Here is a 17,594-nt window from a genome sequence, read left to right as displayed (position 1 = left end):
TGTTTAGATATATTAGTATTGGGGTATATTGTATCAAATAACTAAATTGATATATTATATCTTAAATAAATATTATAAATAAATAAAGTATAATAAAAATTTGAAAAAAATTTTATTTCTGACGTTAATTCTTGTAATGACTACCTATTTAATGCAAAATTGATATATATTCGATGATTTATTTTGTATCTATTATGAATCATATTACATTTTTTGTCATACATATAATATCTTTTGTAGTAAATGTAGAACATCATGTCCATAAGAATTGTATAGGTATATTCTTAGGAACTATCAATAAGAAATTATTTTTATATTTAAGTTATATCTTATTGCGACCCGTCAAGTTTTTAATATTTGCAAGATTAAAAATCAATATATTTTAAATATTATAAATTAAATGATTTAAATTGATTAGATGTAAACAATTTTTTTATTAGATATTTCTTTATACGTATATATGTAAATTACATGCACGCAGACTCGCACGTATATATACGCGCGCACGCACAATGTTATGTATGTATAATTTATATATATAAATTGTTGCAATATTATTATATCGTGTTATATTTTATATTTATATTGCATCTATTTTCAGTTTCCACTCTGTCCAATTCTGATTCAATCTCTTCTGTGGAAAGAATCAGTTCTTATCTCACAGAAATTGAGGTAATTATACTTTTACTATAATCATGTTTTTTGTGATTTTAATTTAAATTTATGGCTTTATAAGATATTTTTTTAATCAATAGCATGATTCTCCATGCCTAACTATCGTAAAATTAATTAATAAATTTGAAACTATAATCAAGGCAGCTTAAAGTATAATGCTTATCAAAATATCATATGTGGGAAAAAAGAGATGGAAAGAACGGGAAGAAAAAGAGGAAAAGGAAGGAAGAAAAAGAAGACTATGGCTTTAAATCAATTTCACCATAATATGTATTATATAGATGAACACATAGATTTAAAAATGTTCAGATGTAATTAAAAAATATTTTTTTAATTATTTTTTCAAAAAATTCAAGAAAAAGAGTAGTTTATCGAAAATCCTGCTAAAAGTAATAAATTATTCTATAATGCACGTTTCATTGTAATATAATAATAAATTAATCATTTGCAAAATTTTTTATTTAGTTTAAAATTTTTATTTTAACTTGAAATTAAATTTAAAAATTAAAAAAGTTAAATTTTAAAATGTTACGTACAACTTAAAAAATTAAGATGTATTTTATTACACAAGAATAAATTGAGAGGAAAATATTAAACTGATATCAAATTGATATTAATATTTTTCGATGTTTTAATATATATGTTACAATTTCAAGAATATTTTACAATTTTATCGTTTATTCTAGATTTTTCTTCAAAAGTAATTATAGTTGCTCCAAATTAAAAATAAAGAATTGTTTTTATTATAAAATTAATTCTTGTTGATATATTAACATGTTTTAATATTAAAAATATTACATAATGTAAATGAAAAATGCAATATAGTTGTATGTTTTATTTGAGTTTGTATTTGTAAATATTTGTAAATATATATTTTGATATAATTGTAAAATCTATATTTATACATGTGTAAATATCTATTTGTAAATATAGTAAAAAAATTTCTGTATGTGTATAATAACATAATACATAACACGCACAAAGTGTCTGATTATTAAATGTAACGCCTTTCGTGAGCAGACAGAACTTACACTAAATAGAAAAATCTTCTATCATTTTGTGATTTTCGCAATAATTACTGAAAATTGATTAGTAACAATCTATAAACATGTATCAGCAACAAAGAATATGTTATGTACCATTTACGATAGACGCGCGCTCTCCTCCCATCTTGTCCCGCGTTTTACTCGTTGCTGAATCATGTAAATGCACACTCGTTCGCAGATCTTGATTAATTAATTTTTTATTGCGACAATCGTAAAATCGATACAGAATTTTTTAATTCAATTTAATTCGTTCTATCTATCCAAGAAAGGCGAGTTACTTACTAGATGCCTTGTAAATGCATGTAAATGAGATTATATAAAGATTATATAAAAATTTACAAATCAAAGTATTTTAGTTTTAACGCCGATTACAATATTGCAGCAAATAAATGTTTGAGATGAATTATAAAATAGAAATATCAAGTGATGTATACACATATCCGTATTCTTTTTTTAGTGTGCAACAATTGTATTGTTAACTTTAATATTAATATCCGTTAAACAATGTGCATTCATTGCATTTATAACTGCTATTATATTTTTTTTTAATTAGACGCAAATAATTTTTTTTTTAACACATTTAAATTTCGCAGTACATATACATAAATTACACTTATAATAAATTATGACACATGCCGATTTTTTATAAACAGTCGTGTCTAATCTCACCTCTTCCGCTTGAACGTTTTTCACTCTCTTCACGATTTCGCTTGCTTTAATGAGCTCAATTTCTGCATCTTCCACCTGCGAGGGTCGTCGCTCCTGCATATCCGTGGCCAGTTCCTGATAACAGGATTCTCCGGAGCCGCGTCGACTGCCTGCAATACACATAGCCCGGCGGAACAGACCAGCGACGACGGCGCACAGACCGCATTGCATCTCTGTGGTGCTGCCCCGGCTGGAGAGCGACCCACCATTGGCTCGGCGGCGGGTCCGAGACCCACGGGAGCCGCTGTCACGTGCTTGGGTCGCCAGTTTCGTGTATCTGCCGCTGCTCTCGCACTTTTTCTACTTTACTTCGCCAAATCCTTTCTTCATCTCCTCTTCATATGTTTCTTCCTCGCGTCATTGCGTCCCCTCCGAAGCACGCTTTTCTACGCACACTTTTGTACTCCCAATTCTCGTCAAACTCGTACTTGTCAATGCCTATTGCATCTATTTTTTTTTACTCCACAAAAATTTGCACTCTCAACACAACGCTACGATGGCAGCGCGTGTCATCTACGCGATGCAATTGATGCAAAGATCATAGAAGATTGGACAGTAACTCGAGAAATTGCGAATGCTACAGGAAGCGAGAAATAAAAAAAAAGAAAAAAGAGTAGAGTATAATATATCACACTTGGAGCCCAAAGCTTTTTTAGAATATTTTAAGTCTTAAATGTAATATTAGAGGAATCGGAAAGAGAGAGAGAATAAAGCTATTTTTGTATATAATAACATAATGCATCTTAACATTAGAAGTATCAATCATTTTTTACTATGTCTATTTTTTAGATTAATCTTATATTTTTGTGTAAAACATGGAATTCTGAAATTATTTGACTTTTAAAATATTATTCTTTACATTGAGAAGATATTTGGACTTTCATCATCTTCTTTATTTTAATAGTAATTATATTTAGTATTTTCTTCTTTATTTAGTAGTAATTTATTCGCGTAATTTTTCTAAGAGATAATTTTTCAAGAAATATGTTGATATTTCTAATAATGTTAGAAACTAGTTATAACATATTATAACAAATGTTTGGTATATCCAATTTGATTAACTCTTAACTATTTTATAAAAAAAAAATATTCGTCACCTTCTTTGACAAAACATTATCGTTTATCCTCTATGGATATGAGGCTCTATATTGAAACAAATACAATAAAAAATTATTTATTTGGAACAGAAGCTGCCATCTTTATATTGTTTTAACGTTCTTTTAGACCATCATTTTTTTAGATAAAAATGAATTATAAAGTTAAAAAAATATTTATATTTTTTTTTTGGTATATATTTCATCCATTGCTATATATTTCATCAAAGTCATCTTTTAAGATGACGTTGAAAAATCTAATGCACAAGAGAACAATAGTTATACTCTTGAATAAATAATTTTTTCCCTGACTATTCATATTTTTTTTAACATGAGTAAAAAATGGTTATTATATCTCAATACGCCTCTAATACAAAAGGAATTATGCAATAACTGGCAATTAATATATACGTACGTTCTAAGAATAATGTACAGACATAAGAGAAAGATAGCTTTTGCATACAGCAATACATGCCGTGTCTAAAAAGTGAAATAAATAGTAACCAATCATTCCCATCTCTTTACTAGAAACAATATATGAGAGATGACCTGTTGTTTCTCTATAGCTATGTGCTTTGTGCAAAATGCACTATATATACTATATATTAATATACGTTCATGAAAATTATAGGAAAAAATTATAGTCTAATATGATAATGATATGATAAAATTTAAATTGAATAATTTAATTAAATAATAACAAAAAATTGAGAAATAAATCAGTTTATTTACAAAAGGAGAAAGAAAGAAAAAAATAAATTTGTTTTTTATTTTGCGTCAAATAAAATACGTGAAAATGTAAAAATATTTAATAAAGAAAATTGTAACAAATATTAGGCAGTAAGATTAATAATAATTTAACTAGTAACAAATTAAATAATAAACTATATGTGAAAACTGTAATAAAGGAAATATTTAATAAAAAAATTAAATGTCAAAATTATAATAAACATATTAAAATCTGTATTTATAATTCTAATAAGAAAACGAACTTGTAAAAAATATTACTTTTGCGAAAGTAACAATATCTTATGACAATCATATAATTCAATAAAAAACTATTCCTAAGAATTTTATTTGCATCTCTTCTAATAAGCACGAACTAAAAAGTTTCACAAGTTTTAGTGATTTTCAAGAGAGGCAGAGAGATCGAGACAGAGTGGAGAGGAGAAAAGAAAGGAAGAGAGCGAAAGAGATAACCGTTAATATCTCAATCATGAAGATTGTAGTTATTACGCGAATACCATGCTACAAAAAAAGAATACTCGAATGCGAAAATTACTTTTTATAATTTGTTGAAAGAATACTTTTATATGTTTAAAATTATTGTTTTGTAAGATGAGGAAGATTTTCATTATCGAAATCAAGATCGGTTGTGCAACATAGAAAAAATGCTGTTTATCCCATATTTTTATTTTTTCTTTATTACAGAATATTGGGATTGTTTGTTATTCATATCTTATCAAAAATAATAGAGTCACATAGAATTTCGAACTTAGCATAATAATGGAGAATTGATGACAAAATCAAGTAGAGATAATATCATAATCATAAGAAAAATTATTGTTTCGTTCATTCGATCTAATGTACTGATAATAGTTGAATATATTTACAATAGATATTACGTATTTGTAATATAATTATTTTTAAATTAAGACAGCATAATTTATATATATATATATATATATATATATATATATATTATATATATATATGTGTGTATATATTTTTTTTGTAACTATCAATATTATTTCATTATAATTTACTACACATCTCTATATAATATAAATATACGCGCGCATGTATAAATAATTATGAGTTACAAATACGTGATATCGTATACATAGTGTGTATGTTTTATGGATTAAATTTGTGAAGCTGTATTATGTAATAGCATACAACCAAATATGTATCATGTAGTGTACTGTATAGTGTACTATAGTACATAAGTAATTTCCTAAACATTCGAACACCCTTAAAGGAGATTATTCAAATTTAATAGGTATTATTATTAAATTTATAATACGTAAACATGTATCACAGAGTGATTCAAAACAAGTATTTGATATTGTCACAACAAATTCTGACAGATTGTTTGAGAGGCATTCTGAATAAAAAATGTATGAATATAAGTCTTACTCTCAATATTTACGTAATTATAAGTTTTGAAATTTTACTTTCGTAGTAAAATCACGTAAATGATAAGAAGTAATCTTTGAGAAATTAAAACAGGAGAATTTATTAATATCATTTATTTACAGTTCAATTCTTATAAACGTAATTTTACTATGATAACAGTAAAACTTTAAAACTTCTGTCATTATGTATATGTATGTAAATATGTAAAATGAGAATAATATCTATATTCTTATGATATTTTTTTTTCTTATTAAGACTGACTTTCCAAACAATCTGTCGAAGTTTGTTACACTCATTCTGAATCATCCTGTATATGAAATACTCCATAGCTTTGTACTATTCGGATTGGCGCATAAAGTGATATAACGTGGCGTGTCTTTTTATATTGATTGATTTGAATTTATTTCATGATGGGGATTGTTTCGTCTTCATCACTATTCATTTGAGTTGTATCCTTGGAGTCCTATCATTTCCTAAACATATCTTTCACGAAGTCGTTAGAAACCGATTACAGTAAACTTCTACAGTTCGTCTCCTTCCTTCTCTCTTTCTCTCTCTCTTCCTCTCTCACTTTTCCCTCCCTCTCCTTCTTCCCTCTCCGTTCTCGCGCTTTTCTCTCCTCCTTCCTTCCTTCCCTGCTATTCCTCCCCTCCTTCTCACTATATTTATCTATCTCCCTCTTATACTCTTTTCCTTTCTTCCTCTGTCCACGATTAACTCCCACTATACCACCCATAACTACGCCCTGCATAAACATGATTGTAGCGCAATTTGCAAATTATCAAAGAACGATGTCTATGGATACTCTGTGCTAACCAAGAATTTAGGCAATTCTTCTCAATTAATCTCATATGACAATCAATCAAATGAGTATTTTTCTTGATTTTTTTTTTTTGCTGAAGCTCTCTGGTCAGGATTTTTTATTTGTCTCGTAATGCTATCTTGGCACAGTTTGACCCTTCGACACGATGATGCTTTGTGTGTTTCCTTCTTTCTCTCTCTTGTATTCTATCTCTTGCTTCCTCTCTCTTTTCTCGAGAATATACCTTCGTTGATTTGAGGAAGTACTGACTTTCGTCGTGCGACTCGCGACGATAATTACACGAGGGAAACTGCCGTCGAAGGGTAACGCCCGTGCAGACATCGCAGCCGGTTTGTCCCCGGGAGCCTGCAAGCTCCATAATCGCATGCTTCCCGGAGTCGACCTAAGTGGAAACGAGAGCGACCGGGCCCTGAGGCCCGGCGCCGTTCGGAGCACAAAGACGACGTCGTCTGATCGTCGAGTTTAGCTCTCGTTTCGTACGGACATTGGTAAAAATAACCACGGCAGAGGAGCGATTTCGCGCGAAAAAAGCGCTCGATTTCAAGAACACACGACACTACTATCAACAACTATGCACGCCGGCCGGCCGCTGTGCACGTACTGAAGTACTGGACCCGAGCGCTGACAAGTAGAAAGAGAGAGAGAGAGAGAGAAATAGAGAGAGGGAGAGAGAGACTCATTCGGTCGACGCTCGCGACCTCGGTCGTGCTCGGCTATCTTCGTATCCTGTGCTTTGGCCCTGTTCGTCGCGCAGCCACGTTACTTCCCGGCGATCTCTCCCTCAGCCGCCCGATGTCGTCAATATACGACAAAGGCTTCCAAACGAGAGAGGCACTCACTACGCTGCGAGCTCTTGCCGCGAAAAGCTGGCGAACGACGTTCTGCCATTGCCGCGTAGAAAGGGAGGGAACCCGAGGAGCGCACGAGGAGAAAGGATCAATAACAGATCTCTCCCTACTCTCGTGAAACACAACGTAGGGTAAATGTGCGCGATGTACGCACGGCATTTACATATGGATAGACAGACAGGCGCACCCTGTCAACAGCTCATTTTCCTGGAGCAAATTTGCATGCTCCTTTTTGTTTTTGTAAGACAGATGGAAACACATTTATCTCACTGTCTTATGAGATTTTGCAAAATTACGAAAGCGACAGTAGTATAAATGACATTTAAAAAGATTTCTATTGTGAGCAGTGTTTTAAAGAATTTTTGTGAGAAATTTAGAAATTAAGTGTCGTGACATAATTTACATTCCTTTTGCAATTCCTAGGAATATATATATATTCCTTCGGAGGATATATATATATATATATATATTCTTTTTGCAATATATATATATATATATATACATATATTGTATATATAAAGAAATACAGAGGAGGAATGAGAGAGAGAGAGAGAGAGAGAGAGAGAGAGAGAGAGAGAGAAAGAAAAGAGGGAAGAAAAGGAGAGGAGATAAAAACTTATGAATGTCTAAATCAAATCTTTTCGAGAAATCAACAAAATGTTTAAACAAGTATATCATATTTGTTCACAAGTTATGAAAAATACACATTATACAAGTACATGAATTCGTATGAAAGTAGTTGATTCATTGTCGATGGGTTTCTGAATCAGCTTAAAAAAGCTTAGATCGTAAAACGATTAATTAGAAAAATTTGCTCTTTTTAAAAATATAATATTATCTGTTTCTCTCATCTGTTCTTATCTAGTATGGTTCTTTCATCTGTTTCAACTCATATAGTATTGATGTTATAATTTAAGAAAGAATAGATTCATTTGTCAGTGTTTTCAGTTGATACATTAATTATTTGATCATACTATTAATTATATATGATTTCTAGTAGAAGCTATTTACTGGGGAAATTAATTTTTAATTCGTTCTCACTTATCAATATCAATCGAAAAAGGTCACATAGATTTTTTTTTAGAAGGATCTTGGAGTCGCATCTGTTTTACCTACTAAATGCGATTATTTTTCAGCACTTTATTTTTCTAATTGCAATTTACATAGATTTAATAATCCTTTTTCATAAAGATTTAAATAAAGTAATTTCAATTTTTGGAGAAAAAATTTTTTTAATAATAGTCCTTTTTTTACATTGATGAAAGGCTAATGCCTATGACACGCTTAATCGGGTTTAATAACATCTGTAGTTATGAAATTAGCCAATCATAGCTGTTTCTCAGAAGAACAGAACCACTGTGATTGGCCAGTTTCATAAACTCGATTAAGAGTGTTATGTAAATGTAATCTATTTTCCATGAGTCATATTAACATGTGTTATAAGAATAAATCATTATAATTATTAAGATTTCATTATTGCTACTTAAAGCTTCAATTTGTAGAATCGATATTCGTGATATTCTAGAAAGAATATCTGCGTTAGTATTTCGCCTTCTATTTTATGTAAAATTTCATATTCATCGCATTAAAAGTAAAGTTTTAACGTTAAAAAGCAAAGTTAATGATTTATGATTAGAGATTATTTTGAATCTTTAACCATATAAACATAACCGAAAACATTTCATTGTTCAAATGCATAATAGCTAAAATAATAGCTTCTTTTCCATGATGTTATAATTAATATAATTCCACTAAGTATTCCGTAAGTATAAGAGATTGAAAGATATTTCTATCTTTTCTTGTGATATTATACACTGTAGCAATTCCTTCATCTCTGATACTCATAGTCAGTATAAATTCTTAAAGATATTACAAATTAGAAAATTGTTCGCTTAATAATTTTTATAAATAGTTCTCGCACTTAAATTTGGCGGGATTTAAAAATCCTCGCGCATGCTCACAGACGAGCACCAATAGCACACGCGAGAAGTGAATTAAAAAAACAAGACCGCGTCTTTTGTCTTCGTTAATTCTCAACAAGTCGTTCGTTTTTCAATTTTCGTTTTCATTCTATCAATTCGTTCTTCTAACCGATACATCATAACAGGTTATCAGTCCAGTGAACACGTAGTGCTTGATAGATGAAGTGCAACGAATGTAACATAAAAGCACACGGCACGTGAGTTAGTCATCAGAAAGATAGATATTTATCGTTATTCCGAATTTACGGTAGAATGGAAAGTATTTCGCATTTTTTTTTATATTTCAGTGATATGATCAATGCGAAATGTCATAAAGTGATAATGGAAAAAAGTATGGAAATTCCGTGATGCTCATCGTGTGCGACTTGCGAAATACAGTGGAATCGAAAGATCAGAAGCCGGTCGAGAAGTGCAATATCAGATATGTAGATGTTTTATATTCCTGCATTAGCTGCGTTAGAATTCTCTTTCTCACTTTCGCCAAATATCAAGCATATATCTATCTTGTTTTAAGTTCCAAAAGTGTATACTACAGTTCAGCCACAGAAAAGAGACTTTATATTTGTTCGTGTTGCTTGAAATTCTGAAAAAACTTTTGCACTTAAAATGAGATAAATATATATTCTGGCATTGAAGAGAGAGAAAGCGAAGATGCAAAAAGTACAAACAATACGCGAATAGATTTGATCCGAAAAAACGTGAAGACGCTGATTAGTTTACTGTGGAACTCGAGCAAATGCAATTATCGTTATTCAAATGATATCTTAAAATTAAAGAAATCTATCAAAAAACGGGTACTATGAGCACTGTTAATGCTTGATATTGCTTCCTGAGGTCAGGAAAAGGAAAGTCATGAAAATTTATTTAATGACAAAGACATTTTTTTTAAATTTACATGTTTAAATTTAGCATTATGACATCGCTGTTCATGAACCGGAAAATTAAAAATACTTTCCTTATATAATTTACAACTATCTATTGAGACCATCAATTGAGACTAGTTAAAACTGAATTGGTTTAACCGTTGCTGAAATATAAAAATGTTAAAACCACTTATCTCGTGTAAATATATATGTATAATTAATTATATTAATTATATCTCGCTGCGATTCCACGCTAATTTCGTTATGCGTGAATTTAGCGACACTAGAATTTAGAGACACTACTATGTCTTATGACGCTTAGCTTTTGATACTTAATAATATATTTCAAGAAGAAATAAATTTGTGTTGGATATTTAGCCTTATGACTAGGATAAGATATCACGGCGATTTTTCTTTGAATATAAGCTTTATATTGATTGTAAAAACTTTAAATTTTCAAAAATAGTAAATATTTATATAAATATAACATTTTCAAAAGATTTAACGCACAATTGTTCCTTTATTTTGATTTATGCTACATTTCCAAAAATTCATCAAAATGGATAAAGAGAAGTTATTTACAAGCCTTTTTGTTAGTTTTTTTTTAGAATTTTTTACTCAATATGACAAGTGTTAACTTTCTCTAAATCTTAAACCATTTTTTTTTAATATTTCATACACATATAAGTACATGAACAAACAATTCATTCATGACATTCGATTTCTCCAAGTTGAGTTATTCGTCAAAAAGCGAAAATGTAAATTGTAAACATATATACATATATACATTTAACATTTTCAAGCAGGTTTGAATAAAAATATCTTTAAACATGAATGTAAAATAGATATCTGCGGATATATTTTTGGATATTTGTGCTGCATGATATTTAAACGACTCACCGAGTAGGAATTGATTTCGTCATACATGATTACCCAGTGGCGGGTGTCACGATGGCCCCCAAAAGACAAACACGTGGAGTACGGAATCATAGTGGCGAGAAAGAGAAAGGAGGGGTGAGAAGGGAAGGAAAGGAAGGCAGAAAGAGAGAGAAAGAGAAAGGGTAAGGATTGCTTTCACCGCTGTTGCTGCGGTGATGATAAGCGTCGATGGTCGGGATCGTAACGTTGAGCTTCTTTGGTAATCTCGCTAGCAACGACGACAGTGACGCTGACAGCAGCAGTAGCGATAGTGGCGGCGTCAACAAAGACGACAATGATGATGCTGATGACGACGACAACGGTAACAATGTCTACCATGAACGGCGCTCGCACCGGACTAGGGAGAAGAATTTATGAAAGAAAACAACGATGGGACGCGACACCGGCGACAGCGGGCGGCCACGAGACCTCAACGCAACCAGAAAATCGCGACCCCTCATTGGCCGTAGCGCGTACAATTGTTATACAGCCGCTTGATGGTCGACGCGCGCAAACGCGTTCTGAAGATCAATGAGAGTTGATGCCGAAGACGCGCGGCGAATATGGCGTGGCGCGTCCGGAACAATTTCATATTTGAACAAACAGGAATAAACGAAAATTAAATGATTATGAGAATGCATTTGTTACTCGCTAACGTCGATTGACAAAAAAACTGAATTTGATTTTAACAAAAAATTAAAAATTTTTAGATTAATAATATATAAATATATGGTAGTAATGTAAATTTTATTTTATTTAAAAAAAAATGGTACTCGGAAATATTTGATATATTTATGTATATAATTACTTGCAAAATTTTAATAATCAGAAATTTCAAAGTACTTTTCGGTAGAGAGGCTCTATATAATAAATAATAATAGAAATCAGCGCTTTTGTGCTGATTAGATTATATTTTTAGATCTAGAGGAATAGTCCTATCTCTACAAAGTAAATTTCTAACAATTGCAAAGTAAACTATTAAATGCGCCCAATATTGACGAATTTAACAATTACACAAACAGATAATATAATCTATCCGATCAAAGTTATATACATAAAGGAAACAATTATAAATTTTAAGTAGAATGATATTAATGACATTTTTATGTTGTACAATACTTAAAAAATAAGAAAATCATTAATTGTTAATACAAGTATCATTATTAATCATATAAATATTGAGGAAGTTCATCAAACATCATATCTATTCTATAACATAACCATATGACATAGAGCTTTTAGTCTATTTTTTAAATGTTCACATTATGTTAAAATTAAAATATGTATGTACCATATAAGCTAAGTAGCAAGTAGATATTTATCGACAATTGACGTCAAATATCATCATACGTAAATGTCATTTTGACGTCAGAATAACGACAAATGACGTTAGTTTACTAATTGGGAACAGTATTGTGTAAATTATAGCGAATTTGATTGGATGCACTTAGTGCGCATTAATGCATGTTAAAGCCGTCGTACATAAATTGATGTAAAAATATGTTTAATATAAATTACAGACATAAAAATATTAGGTGTTGGAATTAATTCGTAGCGTTTTACAAGTGATGGGAAGTACTTTCATTAATGTATTTTTTAATGCTCATGTGAAATAAATAACATTCTTTCATTAAAAACGCTACGAATTAATTCCAACACCTAATAGATTGAAACATAAAATCCTCAATGTATTTTATTATACTGTTAAGTAAAATCTGTATTTTATAATTCTAAATATTTGCATTTTACTTTTAAGTTAGTGCACAGAACTTTAGTTTTATTTAATTTAGTCATATAAATTTCAGCTGCGTTTAATTTGGACGCTCATGGCTTATGCTATAAATGCTCATAATAATCATTCATTAAACGTAAAACAAAGATAGAATGAACATTGATAGCGTTCAAATTGGAGACTTCTGATGACTTCAAATTGTTGACATCTCTTTAGAGAGTCTTTATTCAAAATTAATCTCTTTTCTGCCGAGCCTTAATTTTGAGCTTCTTTAAAAATAATTATTTTATGCAATCCTGAAAGCGATACTATCGATTATACATATTATAATTATAATGCAATTTTTTCTGTATTTTAATGGTAAAAATATGAATTTATAGTTCACACTTATTCTGATGTCTCCATAATCTCTCCCTGACTCCCTGCTGTGATGGAATTTCGATTCCGGGACTTCTAAGCAACACAGCAGGATGTCGCATGCTCCTATTTCCTCCAACCGTAGCTCCTATTCACTCAAACACACTTGTTACATAGACGTTAGAGTGAGTAGGAATTATGGTAGAACATACGTGACAAACCTAGCGTTTGTTAACCTCCCTTCCACTTTTCTCCAAGCGAGCGAAACAGCGAGAGAATGTGGCACTACAGTAAAAGAATTTTCGCGATCTTTCGTTTGCTGTGCATTGTTGAGAGAAAATAGAGGAAAGTAGAGGGGCTAAGACGCTGTAGTGTTCTAACCCAGATCACTGATTGGAGTCCACGCTGCGATTTTCCCCCTCTACTCGTTCTGTCCTTGTCTTCAACGTTCTATCCTTCTCGCCTTCATCAAAAGCGAGAAGAGAGGGAAATTGCTGACGTCATGGCGTCACTAGCGTCCATTGCCCGGGGTCGAAATCCTAACGTAGCGCATCTTTGGCGTTGTTTGCTGCTGCCTGCCGAGGCGTTGTGACGCTACCTTGCTTAACCTACGAAAAGATTCGTTAAAAGAGAACGAAACGGAAGAGGAAATTAAGTGATGGTGAAAATTGTGAATATAAACTGAGAATAATATTTGTATGTGTCATACAAATCTTTTCACATTAAAAAGTGAATTTTTCTTGATAATTCTAACTACGTATTAATATATTACGTAGCAGTGTATTATCTTACTGTGGACATTTTATCTAACATTGTTATAAACACGATGGGAGGTGGAGATTTGGTAAGTGTGTGTTATAATTAAATGTGTTATAATTAAAAAATTAATTACAAAGTGTAAAATTTGCCGTAAGTGAAAAATTTTCTAATACGCATATAAATTTTCATAGAATTTGAAAAAGTCATGGCATCCATCTACCATGAAGAACATTGAGAAAGTAAGGAAGGCGGAGCAGCAAAATGATCAAGAGAATAAGCGGATAGCAGAGTTGAAAAAGGAAATTGAAATGGAGAAAGATTTGGAAGACATAAAAAAATATGCTATAGAACAAGGTGTAATAGAGAAAAAGGATGATATGAAATTAGACTGGATGTATAAAGGGCCAAATCAAATGGTTGACAGAGAGGAGTATTTGTTAGGAAGACCAGTTGACAAAGCTTTTGAGCAAATGCAACAGGCGGAAAAAGATTCAGAGATGAATAGAATGCCAAAAAATCATGTTGAATATGGTAAGTTAGATACAGTAGAGGATAATTTATGTTAAAAGAGAATTTTTTTTGTACGAAGTTCTATTTTCAAAAAAATTTATTTGGAAAATTTATTAGATACACATAGAATTGAATAAAACTTAGTTTTTAGATATATTTATGAGAGATCCTCATATTTTCTTAGAGAAAGTAGAAAATAAAACAGAGAGAAATTATATATATTGATATATGTTGTTAAGGTCACAGTCCTGTAATAGATTTTAGCCATCGCTTGTTATTCGTTAATAACAAAAAATTTTAAAATTAACATGTTATTTCTGTTACATGCAATTTGGAACTACTTCATACTCTTCTCTGTTTAATGACTTTCTACGCGAAGCAAGATTTACTCTATACCTACCCTCCCCCCGCCTAGTACCATACGATTTTTTTCATGAGAAACGATGAAGGAGCATGCTAAAAATTGCCTAAAGCGTTGCAGGTAAAAATAAGTGTCGTTCGAAAGGTCTCGATGAATAGAGCGAAGAGTACAATGAGTAGAAAGTGTGTCCTTCATGAAGAAATCCAGAGCTTTCAAGTATCGTGCAGAGGTCCAAAAAGATCTGATAACTGTTTATTTACAAAAGAGCCTTTTATGACCCATAACTCATGAAGGACACACTTAACAAATTTTCAATAGCCTTTGTGCTCATTGGAAACTTTGATCTATTCATCGAGACCTTTTGAATGACATCTGTTTTGACTTGCCATATGTTAGAAAGTTTTCCATAGAAATTTTTGACATCTTCCTTTGTTAATAATTACGTCGCTTTGTATGAAAAGTCGAACGCTCCTAAGCAGATGTAATGAATGGATCTCGCTTTATCCTATTTTGATATAAAAAATATAAATTATATAGCAGAGTATATATGTAGAATATATAATCAAATATATATATATATTTTGTATTAAAAAATTATGTTCTATGTTTGTTTCGTTAATAACTTGTTAATGAATAACAAGCAATGGTTAAAACTTATTGGAGGTCACTCAGAGTTATGATCTTGACCAACATATATCAAGGTCATCGGGTTGAGTCCCCTGTATTACACAATTACATCTGATCTAATATAATGTAGTATTTCAAAATTTTCAATTTTTAAAATAACAAGAAAATTCCTAAAAATTAAGTTATAAAATTTGTCATTTTTCATTCCAAGCATTGATTTTGTAAGATTTTCTTATTAGAAAAATTTGGATTATTGAATATTGAGATATTTTCTGTATATGTGCGTGCACTTGTATTTATATATATATATATACATAGATACACATGTTAGATGTTATATTATATATATATATATATATATATATATATATATATATATATATTTTAATACTCATGAGATATATCTTTTATTTATTAGAATGCATTCCACCATCACTGCGATTTTTCTCTGGTAACGAACAAGTTGATTTGGCTAGAAAAATGCAAGAAGATCCTTTATATTCCATAAAGAAGAAAGAAATGGAAACTAGGAATCAGCTTTTGAAAAATCCTGTTAAATTAAAACAGCTCAAGGATTTGGTAAGTGGATGCTGATGATATTTACTTTATTATATTTTATTTATTTATGTATATTCTTATATTTTATTTTTTATTTATAATTATTTTTATTATTATTTTTGATTTATAATTATTGTATGTATAATTTATAGCTTGAGCAACCATCCAAAACTAAAAGTGATAAAAAGAAAAAGAAGTCGCTGCATAAGTTGATGCAGAGTGATAGTAGCGAGGATGAGGCTAAGTTGGATGTTTTATTAGCCACTAAATATAAACAATTGAAAGATATCAATGAAAAATATTTGCTAAAATCGATGAAGAAAATAAAACGTAATAAAACGAAAAAGTCAAAGAAGCATCATGATTCTGACAGCGAAATAGATAACAGCAATGATGACACTTCTATTAAAAGAAGACGACACAAACAAAGAAAGCAAAAGAAAAGTAAAAGTGATAGTGATGATAATACTGATAGTAATAGTAAGAACATCACTAAACGTGAGACGGAATATGATAGGAAATATTCGAGAAACGATACAAGATTAGATGATACCAAGAATCAAGATCGAAAAAGAAAATTGAGTGAAGATAGAAATTCGAAATACGAAAGAAGTCAAAAGCATGGAGAAGAAGATAATAAACGACCACGATACGATAGTAAACAAAGAGATGATTCGAGAAATAAATACAATGATAAAAGAAGATACTCAATGGAGAAGGAAAGAACAGTGAGTGAGAAAGCTTTTAATTTTTAATGATGCGATATAAATTTTATGAATAAGCTAATTAAAATATAGTTTAAAACATATTAAAATATATTCTTTTTTTTGTGCCGTTTTAAGAAAAGAAGAAATAATATTTTTTTAAATACAAATTTGATGAAAATTAAAACATCTTATTTATAATAATCTAGAGCAAAATTTTTTATTTAAATATATTCTATTTTATAGATATTTAATAGCGGAAGAACATCAGCTATTAGATCTATCCCCAATACCGATCACATTAAATTTAAGGATAGACAAGAAGAAAAATACAGGTCGAAAACAAGACCAAGTCTTACTGAAGAGGAAAAGGAACAGCGGCGAAAAGAGATGATGGCAAACGCAGTGTGGCGTGATAAAGAAAGAGAGAAAAACGTGAAAATGTATCGTGAACAAGAGAAGAAAGAAGAACAAAATATTACATTGAATAATAAGGATTTCATCAGGTACATTATTAAATATATTTCGCATGTAATAAATATATTTCAAATGTACATCTTTGTATATATATTTTTTTAATGAATTAAAATTAATTAAAATTAAATGCTTGTTGCAGAAAACAATTAGTCATCGCAACAGAAATGGGTACCGTCGCGTCTAGGATCAAAGCTAACCTTAATAATATACAACGTTCCGGACGAGCAATGGACACAAATTTCGCTAAAAGATGATTTTAACTTCAATTAATGTATACTTTGTACAGTTACATAGTATTAGCATGTTTTTATGCAAAAATTCGACATAAATGTAAAATGTATTTAATTAAAATATATTATTTTTTTATTATTACATTATCTGTGTTGTTATTATTATTATTATTATTATTATTA

The 17,594-nt window shown here is 30.3% G+C and overlaps 2 protein-coding genes and 2 long non-coding RNA genes across 10 annotated transcripts in view; 2 read left to right on the top strand and 2 right to left on the bottom strand.

Moving 5' to 3' along the window:
* Positions 1-11,214, bottom strand: part of LOC105148068 (uncharacterized) — a 52,451-nt gene extending 41,237 nt beyond the window's left edge. For 4 of the 7 annotated variants that reach the window (XR_846373.2, XR_846374.2, XM_011059561.2 and 1 more), the window contains exon 1: positions 2,391-2,867. Coding sequence is in view for 5 of the 7 variants with exons in the window: in XM_011059561.2 (XP_011057863.1) it covers positions 2,391-2,600 (210 nt within the window). In the remaining 2 variants the exon portion in view is untranslated. Of the gene's footprint in view, positions 1-2,390; positions 2,943-6,478; positions 7,758-11,078 lie in introns of those variants that run through there. The other 3 variants (XM_011059560.2, XM_087416906.1, XM_011059563.2) reach the window with 3 other exon arrangements.
* Positions 11,126-13,216, top strand: LOC105148069 (uncharacterized). Its single transcript, XR_015548504.1, has 2 exons — positions 11,126-11,239; positions 11,330-13,216. It is a non-coding gene; the product is annotated as an uncharacterized LOC105148069 (long non-coding RNA).
* Positions 12,772-13,555, bottom strand: LOC105148067 (uncharacterized). The gene is made up of 2 exons (XR_015548505.1): positions 13,407-13,555; positions 12,772-13,333 (listed from the first exon to the last, which is right to left on the bottom strand). It is a non-coding gene; the product is annotated as an uncharacterized LOC105148067 (long non-coding RNA).
* A 181-nt stretch (positions 13,556-13,736) lies between these two features.
* On the top strand, positions 13,737-17,553 carry LOC105148093 (CWC25 spliceosome associated protein homolog). The gene is made up of 6 exons (XM_087416927.1): positions 13,737-14,029; positions 14,136-14,475; positions 15,861-16,021; positions 16,153-16,728; positions 16,951-17,210; positions 17,321-17,553. The coding sequence occupies exons 1-6, from the start codon at positions 14,012-14,014 to the stop codon at positions 17,433-17,435; spliced, it is 1,470 nt and encodes a 489-aa protein (XP_087273053.1). The 5' UTR covers positions 13,737-14,011; the 3' UTR covers positions 17,436-17,553.
* The last annotated feature ends 41 nt before the right edge of the window (positions 17,554-17,594 follow it).

The sequence above is a fragment of the Acromyrmex echinatior genome, chromosome 2 (genome assembly GCF_024713525.1).
Source record: "Acromyrmex echinatior isolate Ae372 chromosome 2, ASM2471352v2, whole genome shotgun sequence".
Lineage (NCBI taxonomy): Eukaryota > Metazoa > Arthropoda > Insecta > Hymenoptera > Formicidae > Acromyrmex > Acromyrmex echinatior.
This window is presented reverse-complemented; position numbering and strand designations above follow the sequence as displayed.

What these genes read in the sequence shown, in the direction of transcription:
- LOC105148093 (XM_087416927.1), top strand. An exon ending in TAAAACAGCTCAAGGATTTG is followed by an intron (nt 16,022 to 16,152) that starts GTAAGTGGATGC and finishes TATAATTTATAG; the next exon opens with CTTGAGCAACCATCCAAAAC. An exon ending in CAATGGAGAAGGAAAGAACA is followed by an intron (nt 16,729 to 16,950) that starts GTGAGTGAGAAA and finishes TCTATTTTATAG; the next exon opens with ATATTTAATAGCGGAAGAAC.